At 47.3% G+C, this 14,941-nt stretch overlaps 1 protein-coding gene across 7 annotated transcripts in view; it reads left to right on the forward strand.

Moving 5' to 3' along the window:
- The window catches only part of DOCK7 (dedicator of cytokinesis 7), a 187,989-nt gene that overhangs the window by 43,216 nt on the left and 129,832 nt on the right, over positions 1-14,941 (forward strand). For all 7 annotated transcript variants that reach the window (XM_055137880.1, XM_055137873.1, XM_055137874.1 and 4 more), the window contains exons 10-14: positions 1,189-1,269; positions 3,573-3,738; positions 9,493-9,635; positions 12,082-12,175; positions 13,138-13,300. In XM_055137880.1, coding sequence (XP_054993855.1) covers positions 1,189-1,269; positions 3,573-3,738; positions 9,493-9,635; positions 12,082-12,175; positions 13,138-13,300 — 647 coding nt within the window. The remainder of the gene's footprint in view (positions 1-1,188; positions 1,270-3,572; positions 3,739-9,492; positions 9,636-12,081; positions 12,176-13,137; positions 13,301-14,941) is intronic.

The following is a 14,941-nucleotide window of genomic DNA, read 5'->3' on the forward strand; positions in this document are numbered from 1 at the left end:
CTGAGTAAATCCTTGCAGGACGTGTCTGTCACACAGATTCACGGCCTACGGGAAGGTGGCTTTGGATTTGGGCGTGAACCTTGCCAGCATTCCCAGGGGTCTGAGTTCCTCCGCTTTGTTGGGTTTTGCCGCCAGGATTCCCCTGGCTGCTGTTTCTTGGTGTATGTGAGCACAGGTCTTGCCTGGCCGAAATTCTGTTTCCCCTGGAGCACAGACACTCTCGATTTTAACAGCTGTGTGTTTTGTTGTTGTTGTTGTTGTTGTTATTGTTGTGTTTTAGGATCACAGCTGGCAGTGCTGAGGGGCTGCTCCTGCCAGGTGCTTGGGGTCACCCCCGGGAGAGCAGGGGACCATAGAACCAGTCCTGGGCCTCTGGATGCAGAGCCTGAGCTCCAGCTCTCGGACTGGCCTCCCTGGTCCCAGATAAATTAGTCTTGCCGTTACCCTAAGCTAAGGAGCCAAGTGTGCTTTAGGCCTGAGGGTTTGTAAGCTTTACTGGGAGTGGGCCGACAGGCCTATCACCTCTGACTTCCTCAGCTGCTACTGTCACTTAGGATTCGAGTGATAAGTTAGGGCACAGTTCCTACGATGTCTAATCACTTTTTTTGGGGGGCCCCAGCCAGTGGCGCTCACGGGCTACTCTTGGCTCTGCGCTCATGTATCACTCATGGCAGGGCTCAGGGTGCCCGCAGGAATGCGGGGGATTGAATTCCAGGTCAGCCACAGGCGAGGCAAGCGCCCTCCCCACCCCGGTACGCTCTCCCCAGCCCCGGCAACAGCTGATGTTCTGTATCACCCTGATTTAGGCTGTGATGTAGGTGTTTGATCGAACTCTAGATGTTGAGTGAAGGTATTTTTTCAAGGTGAATGAATATAATTCAGTGGACTTTGAATAAAGCAAATCATCCTGCCGAGAGAGGCCTCATTCAGTTGGTTAAAGCCCTCGGAGCAAAGACAGAAGCCTCCTCAGGAGGGGTTTTTAAGACTAATACGGGAAAAAACGTGCTTGGGCAGAAATAAAAACCAGGTGGGGCTCAGGGTGGTCTGCTGGGACCCGGATGTCTAAAGCAACAAATATGCCAAAAAGGGTCAAGTTCACAGTCCTTGTCGCTGGTTCTTGGTGGTTTCCAAGTTCATTGCTTTCTTTTTTCTTAAGCTTAACACCTTTTTTTTTTTCTTCTTTGACAGCTCGAGAAAGTTCTCCAGCAAGGAGATATCGGAGAATGTGCAGAACCATACATGATTTTTAAAGAAGCCGATGCCACCAAGGTAGAACGTCTTGCCTCTCATTTTCCCCACCGCATTCCTGTTGTGATTTGGGGATCTACAACACAACAGTTAAAGAATTCCACTTTTCTTTGTTTTCCACTTATATTCTTTCTTCGACATCTTTTTGGTCACCTACCTCTGTATCATGTATGGTACTATTTTTATGTACCTGACCCCAAAGTTAATTATTTTGTTTTCTTTCCCTCTTGGTGAAGACTGAGTTAATTTCTAAACAATTAAAATCTTTCTATATTGCCAGAAATTGCCTTGCACATGGCTGACCGGGGTTTGATCCCCAGCACCCCATATGGTCCCCTAAGCCTTGCAGGAGTGATCCCTAAGACAGAGCCAGGAGTAAGCCCTGAGCAAAAGCTAGGTTTGGCGAAAAGAAATTAAAAAAAAAAACCTAAAAGTTTCTTTTCACCTGTATTTTACAAAATAGTCATGCTGATGGAAGTTTTCCTCATAAACCATATTCTAGCCCTGCGACTAACTGTGGATATTATGAAAGCAGAAACTACCGTGCATGGGGGAGGGTTAGGCAGTGTCCCTGGAACCAGGGGGTCCCCTGAGCACTGTCAGAATGACCCCAAGCACTGTATACTCCTGAGTACCGCCAGCTGTGGCCCAAAAAGGGAAAAAGGAGACAAGACAATCTCTGTTTGGCTCTGAGATGGTCGGTCGAGAGTTTGAATCACCTTATTAGTCTAGGGGGACACAGAGGTGAACACTTAGTACCAAATCCCAGACACGCTGAGACAGCAGGTGACTGTGGGTTGCCCGGCGTGTCAGAGAGAAGATAGCTTGTCCGGCCACTGGTAGACCGACACTAGGACAGTCAAAGAATAACAGGTGATCTTGCATCCTTTTGACTACAGAGTTTAGTACTGAACATCGCTTCCAGCTGGACCGAGTCAGGGTGAAGGAGTCCCGTGTGCTAACGCAGAACAGGCTCAGTTCTTGCTCCGCGTCTCAGAAGAGTAATGAAGTCAAACACGCATTGGGTCAGGGTGGGGGGCTGACGCTGTTCTTCAGGCACTCCTTTCCTGGTCCAAGTTGGAACCTCGCTTGCCCGAGACTGTCCTTTTCACAAATCGCATTTTCTCTCAGTAGATTGAGGGCATAGATGGAACTAAGCAACTTACCCGCCTCCTCCGGGACGTAACTTAATAGACAACAGAGATCGGTAGCTTGGCTGGCAGAGGGAGAGCTGCCAAGTGCCGGACCAGATAGAACCAAACGGAAACCCACCCGCGGACTCAGCACGGAGCCGGGGCTGCCGAGTGGGCGGGGGAGACCCGAGGGGGCGGGAGGGCCCGAGGGCTGTGGTCGAGAGGCGGGTGCCTCAGTGGTGGCGGTAGTACAGTGACATATTTTGAAGCAGATAAAACTGTACCTAAATAGATAGTCCTATAAATCAGGGCTTCTTAAACTTTTTTCCTACTGATGACCGTTTTTCACCTGAAATGGTGTTTTTTTTCCTGGCCCTGGGGTATATAGTTATATAAAGGAGGTATGTAAATCAAACATTTATTGGCAACAAAGAAATTTATTTTAAGGGAATATTTTTTTTTTAAAGTTACATGGCCCCGCTTGGGCTTCTGACCCACAGTTTTCCAAGCCAGGATGTAGAATGACGCTCCCTGGGTTAAGTCTCAAGGCAGCGGACGCTCTTCTGGAGGCCCCGCAGGTGGGGCTGGTCAGCTTTCCTCTGCCTGCTTTCCAGCCCTGTGCCCGTTCTAGTGTGCCTGGGACTAGCCTGCACCAGCACCTGATGAGGAAGGCGTATGAGAGATTTGAAGGCCGTTCTCACTGGCAAGCTATGTTATTTCCTTCTTTAACCTACAAGTTGAACGAGACAAGCGTATACTATTTAGAACGCCAGTAGCTTTAGCCTAGGGGTTAGTCTTCAGCGAACAGCCTTTTCTCCCTCACTTCTCTTATCACTCTGAACCTGCTTGTGATTCCCCCGTTGTGCCCACAGTAGACGTAGGGATTATTTCATCGGCTCAAATCCCTTCTCTCTCTATTTTTTTTTTTAGCTTTTTTTGGGGAAGTCACACTCAGTGATGCACAGGGGTCACTCCTGGCTCTGCACTCAGGAGTTACCCCTGGCGGTGCTCAGGGGACCATATGGGATGCTGGGAATCGAACATAGGTCGGCCGAGTGCAAGGCAAACGCCCTACCCGCTGTGCTATTGCTCCAGCCCGCACTGAGAACTGGATTTTTATAGATCTGTGAACTAGCCTTTAATTCATTTCTTTTGAGCATAATCATATAATTATAAAGTTTCATTTTGCAGAATAAGGAGAAGCTGGAGAAGCTGAAAAGTCAAGCTGACCAGTTTTGCCAGAGGCTGGGGAAGTACCGCATGCCTTTTGCTTGGACGGCCATCCACTTAATGAACATTGTTAGCAGCGCCGGCAGTTTGGAAAGAGACTCCACAGAGGTAGAAATAAGCACTGGAGGTAAGAGTGCTTCATGTGAGGGATTTCTACATACATATCATTTTCCTTTTTTCACATGCAGCGTGGTTTTCCTTGCAGACTTGGCAATGTAATGTGACATAACTAATCTTCACTTTTCATTTTACCTGTTTTCTTTCTTAAAACGACTGTAGAAATGTAGTTCCCATACCACAGAATCCATCTGCCCAATGAGCACAGTTTGGTGCTTTCAGGCATAGTTACAACGTTCCACAGACATCTTAAAAGTCTAATTTTGAAGCTTATTAGCTGTCACTCCCTACCTGCTCCTTAATCCTCAAAACGCTAAACAAGCTCTCTCCTGTGTTGCATGTAGGAATTTGCCATGCCAGACATCTCACCTTAAGTGATGCAGAGTTTAGTGCTTTTTTTTTGCTTCCTGACTTCCTTCACTTAGCAGGGCTTGGGGGTCTGGGCCGCACCTGGTGGGGCTCAGGGGTCACTCCTGGCTCTGTGCTTAAGGATCTCTTCTAGCAGGGCTCCAGGGACCCTGTACAGCCGCTTGCAAGGCAAACGCCTTCCCCTTATACTATCTCTTGGACTCTATTTGCATAATGTCTTAAAAGTGCGTCCACGTTGTAGAATTTTTTTTGGGGGGGTCACACCTGGCGATGCTCAGGGGTTACTCCTGGCTCTGCAGGAGTTGTAGAATTTATCAGTATCTCTAGGGCTCAATAATATTCCTTGGCGTGCATTTTGCTTAAAATGTGGGTATTATGTCATCCCTATCTTATTTACCACTGGTCGGTTGACGGATATTTAGGTTATTTTCGTCTTTTCGTTACTGGAATGTTGCACTGACCATCTGTTTCTCAGTCTTGCTCCCCTCCACCTCCCCCTTCCTTTGTCATCTTTGCCGTGTCGCGGCTCACACACACACACACACACACCTGGCTGGGCTGCCCACGTTCAGCTCCGGGGTGCCCTCCTGGTCTGCAGGGTTTTTTTTTTTTTTTTTTTTTTTTTGGCTTTTTGGGTCACACCTGGCGATGCACAGGGGTTACTCCTGGCTCTGCACTCAGGAATTACCCCTGGCCGTGCTCAGGGGACCATATGGGATGCTGGGATTCGAACCCGGGTTGGCCGCGTGCAAGGCAAACGCCCCACCCGCTGTGCTATCTCTCCAGCCCCAGGGTTGTTTTTTGTTATGTCTCTGTCTGGGTTTTACCTTGGGTTCACTCTCATCTCAGAGGACAAGTTGCGAATGGTTCATCAGTTATTGGTGGAGGGATTGGTGTTGAAATATTATATGTCAAAAATGCAACTAGCAAAGCCTTTGTAAATCACATTCCTCTCATTGAAAAAGAACTGAAAGAAAAAAAAAAGAACAGTTTTTTTGACCACACCCATGGTGCTCTGGGGCTTACTCCTGGCTCTGTGCTCAGGGGTCACTTCTGGCATTGTTCGGTGACTTGTGGGATCCCCGAGATCAGATCTGGGTCAGCTGTGTATCAGGCCAGCACCCTGCCCGTTGTACTATCTTTCTGGACCCATAAAGTTGAAAATTTTATCTTTGGGGGCCAGTGTGATAGTTCAGGGGTAAGGCTTGTCCTGCATGTGGCTGTCCCAGTTTGATCCCTGGTCCCCTGTGTGGTTTCCTAGCCTGCCAGGAGTGACCCCTGGGCATAGAGCCAGGACTAAGCCCTAAACACCACTGACTATGGCCTCAAAATAACAACAACAAAATTTTATCTTTTCAGAAAACATGAGTTCCTCCCTGCCCCCCCCAGCACACACACACAGATTTGTCTGTTGCTTTTCTGGTCTCTCTCCCATTTATTTGCATTCATTTGTCTTTGTTAGTCACTTTACTCAGGCTTGCTTTGGGTTTTTTTTTTTTTTTTTGCTTTTTGGGTCACACCCGGCAATGCACAGGGGTCATTCCTGGCTCATGCACTCAGGAAATTACCCCTGGCAGTGCTCAGGGGACGATATGGGATGCTGGGATTCGAACCTGGGTCGGCCTCGTGCAAGGCAAACTCCCTACCCACTGTGCTATCACTCCAGCCCCTTGCTTTGGGTTTAATATTCTCTTCATCTAGATTCTTTTGGGGTTTGGGTCATATCTGGCAGTGCTGGGGAAGCTACTCCTGGCTCAGTACTTGGGGTCACTCTTAGTGGTGCTGGGAGCAGGGTGGGACCATGTGCTGGAGACACAAAGCATGTGCTCTGGTCCTTGAGCGCCTGCCCCAGCCCTTCTCTATTTTTCAGTGTTGTTGTTACTGATGGGCTGGAGCGATAGCACAGCAGTAGGGCATTCGCCTTTCACGCAGTCAACCCGTGCTCGATTCCTCCGCCCCTCTCGGAGAGCCCGGCAAGCTACCGAGAGTATCTCGCCCGCTCGGCAGAGCCTGGCAAACTACCCATGGCGTATTGGATATGCCAAAAACAGTCACAATAAGTCTCACAATGAGAGACGTTACTGGTGCCCGCTTGAGCAAATTGATGAGCAACGGATGACAGTGACAATGACAGTTGTTACTGATTTGAGAGTTTTCTTTTTTGGTGGTGGTGGAGGGGGATGTAACCATGCCTGTCTGTGCTTGGGGGTTGCTCCCGGTGCTGCTCTGAGGGCCCTAGTACCGGGGAATGAGCTCTGGCAAAGCATGGACACTTATAGTTTGAGCTGTCCCCTTCTTCCTTTTTTTCAAATCTAGCACTAAAGAGCTCTGCGTCTCTGGTTAAAGAAACTTGGTACGTCTACACTATGGAATACTATGCAGCTGTTAGAAAAGATGAAATTTGCATATAAGTGGATCAACATGCAAAGTATCATGTAAAGTGAGATGAGTCAGAAAGAGAGGGACAGACATAGAAAGATTGCACTCATCTGTGGAATGTAAAGTAACGGAATGGGAGACTAACACCCAGGTATAGTAGAGATAAGGACCAGGAGGTTTGCTCCACGGCTTGGAAGCCTGCCTCACGTGCTGGGGGAAAAGGCAGCTCAGAAAGAGAAGGGACCACCAAGGAAAGGGTGTTTGGAGGACATGCTCGGGTTTGTAGATGTGTACTGAAAGTGGACTATAGACCGGACACGATGGTCACCCAGTACCTCTATTGCAAACCACAACACTGAAAAGGAAAGAGAGAACAAAAGGGAATGCCCTGCCACAGAGGCGGGTAGGGTGGGGGGGTGGGGTGGGGTAGTGGGAGGGATGCTGGGACCATTGGTGGTGGAGAATGGGCGCTGGTGCAGGGATGGGTACTCGACCATTGTATGACTGAAACACAAACACGAAAGTTTGTAAGTCTATAACTATACCTCACGGTGATTCACTAATTTAAAAAAAAAAAAGGAGCTCTGCGTGTCCCTCTGAGCACTGTTTCAGTAATGTCCCAATTATTTTTATGGTATTGTATTTGGGGATGGCTGGAACGGTAGCACAGCGGGTAGGGTGTTTGCCTTGCATGCCGCCAACTAGGGTTCGATTCTCTCAGAGCCCGGCAAGCTTCTGAGAGTATCCCATCCACACGGCAGAGCCTGGCAAGCTCCCCGTGGTAACGAGTCTCACAGTGGAGACGTTTCTGGTGCCCGCTCGAGCGAATCGATGAACAGCGGGACGACAGTGCTACAGTATTTGGGGCTCGGGGCTGGGCCACACCCCACAGTTTCAGGGTCACTCCTGGTGGGGCTCTGGGAGCTCAGGGGGTGCCAGGGATTGACCCTGAGTCAGCTGTGTAAAAGGCAGCCGCCCTACCAGCTCTACGCTCTCTCCAGCCTGCGATATGATGCTTTTATTTTTGTATTTTCTAATTTACTCCCTTTTCATTTCCTCTTTCAGCTGTTGATTATTTGGGGGGGGTACCAGTTCACTACCACAGACAGTAAATCTCAATTTTCTTCTGTTAGAAAATTTATAGATAAATTTGACCATTTTTAGTCCATCTATTTTACATAATTTTTAATACATTTGAATGTGTTATGTATTGTTTACTATATATTGGGTTTTTTAAAAAATAATTTTTTATTGAACTGCCATGAGATTCAGAGTTGCAGAGTTGTTCATGATTTTCAGTCATACCACCTGTTCTAACAGCTGTCCCTCCACCAGTGTGCATTTCCCACCCCTGGTGTCCCCAGTGTCCCTCCTGCCACCTCCTCCTCTGCCCCCACAGCCTATGACAGATACCTTTCTTCTCTCTGTGTCTCTGTCTCTGTCTCTGTCTCTGTCTTTAATTTCCCCTTTAGGCCCTGTGATTTGCAGTACTGTTACTGCGAAGGTATTCCGCGTACAGTTTGCCTCCTTGCAGCCTTCAGTTCTTGTCCAGAGGGATCATTTCCATCTGTCACTGTCACCGTGGTCCTTTCTCTATCCTGACTGCCCTCCCCCTCCTCCTTTGTGGCTTCCTACCCTGGACCAGCCCCCCTAGCCCTGGTTTCTACTGGCTTTGGGAAATACTCCCATACTTCCACGGCCCCCTAATATCCGTAAGTGAGTGTAGTCATCTTAAGACTCCCCGCCCTCTTTCTTATTTCCTTTTTAAAAATTATTATTACTGAATCACCGTGAGATACAGTTACAACAGTTACAAAGCATTCATGTTTGAGTTTCAGTCATACAATGATGGAACACCCGTCCCTCCACCAGTGCTCATTATCCACCACCAGTGTCCCCAGTGTCCCTCCCCCTCCCATCCATCCACCCGCCTCTGTGGCAGACAGTTTCCCCCATACTCTCTCTCTGCTTTGGGACATTATGATTTGCAATACAGATACCGAGAGGCCATCACGTTTCATCACACCTCACTTTCAGGCCGTCACTTTCAGTGCACATCTCCCTTCCTAACGGTCCCTCCAACCGTCTCCTTTTCCTTTTTGATCTTCAACCCAGTTCTTCTAATTGATCTTAAATAATAAAGATACCTGCAACATTTTTTTTTTTTTTGCTTTTTGGGTCACACCCAGTGATGCTCAGGGGTTACTTCTGGCTTTGCACTCAGGAATTACTCCTGGCAGTACTTGGGGGACCATATGGGATGCCAGGGATCGAACCCAGGTCGGCCGCGTGCAAGGCAAACACCCTACCCGCTGTACTATCACTCCGGCCCCCACCTGCAACATTTTTTAACTCGAGTTACCCGAAGATTCTGTCTCAGGGCTAAAGAAATAGCATAGGAGTTCAGACGCTTGCTTTGCGTGTGGCCGACCTGGGCTCTGTCTCCGGCACCTTATGATCCCCCAAGGCACTGCCAGGAACAGGCCCTGGAGACAGCACTGGTAGTTGCCTTGGCACCGCCAGGTTTAACCCCAAATCCCACTCCACCCTCACTGTTCCCACACCCAAGGGCTATCTGAGCTGAGGGACTGTTTTATGGTGACTAAAATGTCTTTTTTTTTTTCTTTTTGGGTCACACCTGGGAATACACAGGGGTCATTCCTGGCTCTGCACTCAGGAATTACTCCTGGCGGTGCTCAGGGGACCCTATGGGATGCTGGGAATCGAACCCGGGTCGGCCGCGTGCAAGGCAAACGCCCTACCCGCTGTGCTATCGCTCCGGCCCCTAAAATGTCTTCTTTTACACTCTTACAACTGAGGTCTGGGAGATTGTGCGCACGCTTCCTCGGCCATCTTTGCAGGGGCAGCAGTTACCCTGGGGTGACCGATGGGCTGAACTGGGTGGTCTTCAACTTCACTGCATTTTTTTTTTCTTATTATTTTTGTGTTTGGAAAGCTGCTTTAAAAGACATCTTAAACACCTTGAAAATGAGTCTCTGCCTTTTTCCTTCGGCAGAGCGCAAAGGGTCTTGGTCCGAGAGGAGAAATTCGAGCATCGTGGGCCGGCGGTCGCTGGAGAGAACCACCAGCGGTGATGAGGCGTGTAACCTGGCAAGCTTCCGGCCTGCTACTCTCACAGTCACCAATTTTTTTAAGCAGGTATTGTCCTGGCGGGGAGCAGTCGTAGGGGCCCTTCACACGAGCATTTCCCTTGGTTTCAGAAAAATAGTTGTCGGGCATATACATGTGGGGTATGTGCACGTAAGCACGGCAGTGATTTCAGAAATTTAAAAAAGGTTTAGAGGAGGGTGATGAACTCTCCCTCCCCCAATCCCCGAAAAAGGCATGGAAACAGGGAATAAAGGTGTAGGTCAGTCACGAAATAACATGCAACAGGATAAAGTCTAGATAGTCTCATGTGTTATAAATAAATAAGGGCTATTTGATAATCTGTGCAAATCCTACGCTCAAAGAAGAGAATGTGCTGTTGTAGCAAGTGAGGGAGCTACTTAATTGCCATAATCTGTTATCTATATATACGTGAAAGAAATTATTTTCAGGTCATTGGGAAAAATTCTTCACCAAGTTTAATTTTCAAACTGTAACTTGGAGATCTAGGGGCCAGGAAGCCCGGGGTGGCTGGGTTCTCTCCCTGGCATCACAGCCCCCTCCCTGCAGAAGATCATGGCTGGGGTGGCCCTGCCAGGACCTCTGGGCCAGGGCGACCAGGGGTAGCCCCGGGGCCCCTTGATTTGGGAGGCTGCTGCCTCTTCCCGGAACCATAATTAACAGAACTTTCAGCCACTTAGATAATAAGCATCACTTTTTGTTTGTTTTGGGGGCTGCACCTGGTTAAGCTCAGGGTTTACTCCTAGCTGTACACTGAGGGATCACGTGGGGGGACCGTATGGGGTGCCAAGAATCGAACCCAGGTCAGCCGTATGCTAGGCAAATGCCCTCCCTGCTGTGCTCAACCTCAGGCCCCTTACACATTACTTTTGTAAATAATGGATTAAAGGAAAATCCTGTACCCCATTTAAAATATAACAAGAAAAATGAGCTGTGGACAAATAAAAGGGTAAAATATGAACTATTCATTAAAGCAGTAACATATTTAAAACACGAGGTTGGGATCAGTAAACCTACAGATTGAGTCTGGAGGAATGAGTTATCTTCATTCTATGAAGCAAACATTAACACTAAATAAAAAACTCCGTACTAGTTGGATGTGGTAGGGTTTGTCTGTCCCTTTGCCTAAGGATTGGTATCTGTCCAGAGTTTCATTCTGATGTTTGTATCTGGATATTTGTGTGTTTTCTTGAGAGTAGTTCTTTGGGGCAAGAGTGGGAACAGTGGGTGAGGTGTTTGCCTTGCACTTGGCCGTCCTGTATTCAATGCCCAGAGCCCTATAGGGTCTCCTGAGTGTACCAGGAGTGACCCCTGAATTTAGAGCCAGGGATAAGTCCTGAGTACAAACAGGGTGGACCATGAAACTTAAAAAATAAATGGGGTGAAGAGGGAGGTTCTTTTTAAAATTTGGCCAATGCTATTTGCTTGTATTAGAGAAATTTGATCATGTAAGTTGAATTCAGGAACAAATATGAACTTAAGTACAACAAATTTATTGGGCTATCCTATATAATGTTTTTATGTCTGTATACTTTTTCCCTCTTTTTTTTATTTTTTATTTTTTTTTTGGTTTTTTTTGGGTCACACCCGGCGATGCACAGGGGTCACTCCTGGCTCTTCACTCAGGAATCATCCCTGGCGGTGCTCAGGGGACCATATGGGATGCGATGCTGGGATTCGAACCCGGGTCGGCCGCGTGCAAAGCAAACGCCCTACCCGCTGTGCTATGGCTCCAGCCCCTCCCTCTTTTTTTTAAAAAAAAAAAAAGTCTGCCTACCTTGTACTGATTTTCTGTATTTTAGAGTGAACTGTAATACCTTATAGACAAAAATAATAGGCTATAAGAAGTAAACTTTTTAAAAAAATAATAATAGTTCCATAGCTCTTATTAATATTTGAGTATATGAAGGAAATCAACACGATATTTTTAATGATGATTATGTTAATTTTGGACCAGAGCGATAGCACAGCGGGTAGGGCGTTTGCCTTGCACGCGGCTGACCCGGGTTCGATTCCTTCGTCCCTCTCGGAGAGCCCAGTAAGCTACCTGTGGCATATTCGATATGCCAAAAACAGTAACAACAAGTCTCAAAATGAAAACATTACTGGTACTCGCTTGAGCAAATCGATGAGCAACAGGATGACAGTGATACAGTGATACATTGATGTTAATTTTACAGCTTACACTAAGTTAAAGAGAGAAGGCAGGATTAACAGGCAACGGAAATTTATTTTCAGGGCTGGAGTGAGAATACTGTGGGTAGGGCATTTGCTTTGCATCCAACCGACCCAGGCTCTGTCTGTCCCCAGCATCTCATACTGTCTTCCAAGCCTGTCAGGAGTGATCCCTGAGTGCAGAGCCAGGAGTAAGCCCTGAGTACCATCAGGTGGTACTCAGAAAAAAAAGGGGGAAAAAAAGCAAATTTCAGTTGAATACATTTGTTTTATGGAAAACTCTTTTTATTTTTAAAATCAGGAAGGAGACCGCTTAAGTGATGAGGATCTCTACAAATTTCTTGCTGACATGAGAAGACCATCTTCTGTTTTACGACGTTTAAGACCTATTACAGGTATTTTTAAATTTTGAGATAATCATCACACATGGGTTGTTTATACTTATATTCCTTTTTTCGTGTATCCGGTGCATACACCAGAGACTCCATCATTTTGGCCTCCGTCTGCTCATGTGATCTAACAGTTGGAAGTTGAATTTCAGACCTTCAGTAATTTAATTCCCGAAATGAAAATGATAAATACTGTTGTGGCTTAATACTTCCTAAAGGAAAGGAAAGGAACAGAGAGTGTTAAATATTTAGGAATAGACTCAGACTGTGATAAAAACAAACCATTCTGGAGTAAAACTTATTTATAAACTTGACCTAGTTTAAATAAATCATTTCATATTCAAAATGTTGACTTAGGCCTGTACTAGATCCCTGTTTTTATTTTCTTTGTTTTTGCTTATTTCTTCCCGTGCTGTGTGTATTATTTCACTTGCACTTACATCTGCATCAGCACTTTGGAAGTTTGAGCTTGGTAATATGAGATAATGGGGAGGTCTGAGCTGATGGTAATTTTGGTTTACTCCATGACTTCTTGCAGAAAAGGAAGGTCTGAGTCTTTTTGAGGTTTTATTTTTTTTTTAAACCTGGCAATTGTATAAGAGTTACATTATTTTAGGGGGGGAGAAACTCCAAACAATAATAGTGAGTTTTTTTGTTGAAATATTGAATATAATCAAAGTAAAGTGAAAGTAAAGTGAAATTTATCAGTTACACAGGCGGGGTGGGGGGGTGGGGAGGTGGGGGGTAGGGGGAGGTTTACTGTGGTTCTTGGTGGTGGAATATGTGCACTGGTGAAGGGATGGGTGTTCGAGCATTGTATAACTGAGACTTAAACCTGAAAGCTTTGTAACTTTCCATGTGATGATTCAATAAAAGAATAAATTAATTAAAAAAATAAAAAAATAAAACAAATACATTTCTGTTAAAAAAAAAGTTACATTATTTTTCTAAATTATTTTTGTATGCAGCTCAGCTGAAGATAGACATTTCGCCTGCTCCGGAAAATCCCCACTACTGCCTCACTCCGGAGCTCCTCCAAGTGAAACTCTACCCGGACAGCAGGGTCAGGCCCACCCGAGAAATCCTGGAGTTTCCCGCCCGGGATGTGTACGTCCCCAACACCACCTACAGGTACCACATTTCCGTTTCAGATCGGAGACTTCGGAGATGAGATGCTGTCTGTCTGTCCCAGTGCTCCCAGACTGTTGGGTAGCGTTATGACTTAACTCCGTTTCATATTGAGTAATTTAAGGGGGAAAAACAAAAGTTGTCAGGCGTTAAGCATTAACTTCCTGGCCGATGTCACACTGGCCACCTTACGCGTATTATCGGATGCGGGCCTCAGAGCTTGAGGTGGGCGTGACCGTGGCTTTAGAGGTGAGTGGTGCTCCGGAGAGGTGCCCAGATGAACGTTGCAACTGCAGTGGGGCTGGCGTTTGACCCGTGCGCTGTTAGGCTCGCCCTTCACTCCTACTTACTGCTGCGCCTGGAATGTTCTTAGGGGCGGGCGCTGGCACTGCACTTGAGCCAGGTATTTGTGCCCGCCCTGTGCTCTTTGGCTCGGCTGTGTTTCGTGAGTGTGCTACCCAGGGCTGCTGGGTGCGACCTCACGGCGCCCCCGGGTGCTCCCTTTGCTCCTTTTGGGGATGGTGGCATCCGACGTGTCTGTCGTGAGAGCCGGCTCGCTCGCACAGATGGACGTTCTGACCCAGGCGGCCCTTTCTGAGCACACGCCACCACCATGGACGTGGCGTGGACGGTCAAAATGATTTCTCCTCTCTTTTTCTTACTCCTCCCACGGGCCGCCCCTAAGTCCTGCTCTCCCGCCGGGTTCTGAGTCTGGCACATTATATGTGACTGTCCCAGCTTGTGTCCCGGGCTAGAGCAGTCCTGTCAAGTAGGACTAGAATGGAGACATCGGTAGTGCCACTGCGTTGGTAATGGAAGATTTTATAGCTGTGCCACTAAAAAAAGTAAAAACACAATGTTAAGCGTGTTATTTTATTCAGTGTGACCACTATTTCAACAAGTGATAAATCTAACACAGGGGTTGAGGTGGGTGACTTTCATTCTCTCCCAGGTCTCAGAATCTGCTGTATAGCCCACGGTTAAAGCAACGCCTTGATTTCGATGCGCTACCTTTCCATGCTTCCTAGCCCGATATGGCTGGAGCCCCTCACACAGTCGGGTGGTGGGGGAGGGGCTGCAGGTCTGGGATTCTGCTCTGTCTCTGATTAGGCCTCTTCTTTCCACCACTGCTCTCGCCATTTTGCCACAGTACAGCGGATTATTAAAGGTTATTAAGTAGATCATGCTTCTCTTTGCCTCAAACCCTCCAGAGACTTCCATGAAAAGCAGAAAATAAAGAAATTTTATAATACTCTGTAAATTTCTATATGACCTGCTCCTGCCTTTCTTTTTGCTTTTCTTTTTTTTTTTTTTTTTTGCTTTTTGGGTCACACCCGGTTACTCTTGGCACATGCACTCAGGAATTACTCCTCGCGGTGTTCGGGGGACTCTATGGGATGCTGGGAATCGAACCCGGGTTGTCCGTGTGCAGGGCAAACACCCTCCCCGCTGTGCTCTTGCTCCAGCCCCATGGCTCCTGCCTTTCTTATTTTTGTTTTTGTTTTTATTTTGGGGGCCAAACCCAGTAGTGCTCAAGGCTTACTCCTGACTCTACACTCGGGGCTCACTCCTGGCTTTTGGAGCAGGTCTCACTCCTGGCTCTGCGCTTAGGGATCACTCCTGGCAAGCTTGGGGACCATACGG

The sequence above is a fragment of the Sorex araneus genome, chromosome 5 (assembly GCF_027595985.1).
Source record: "Sorex araneus isolate mSorAra2 chromosome 5, mSorAra2.pri, whole genome shotgun sequence".
In the NCBI taxonomy this organism is placed as follows: Eukaryota; Metazoa; Chordata; class Mammalia; order Eulipotyphla; family Soricidae; genus Sorex; species Sorex araneus.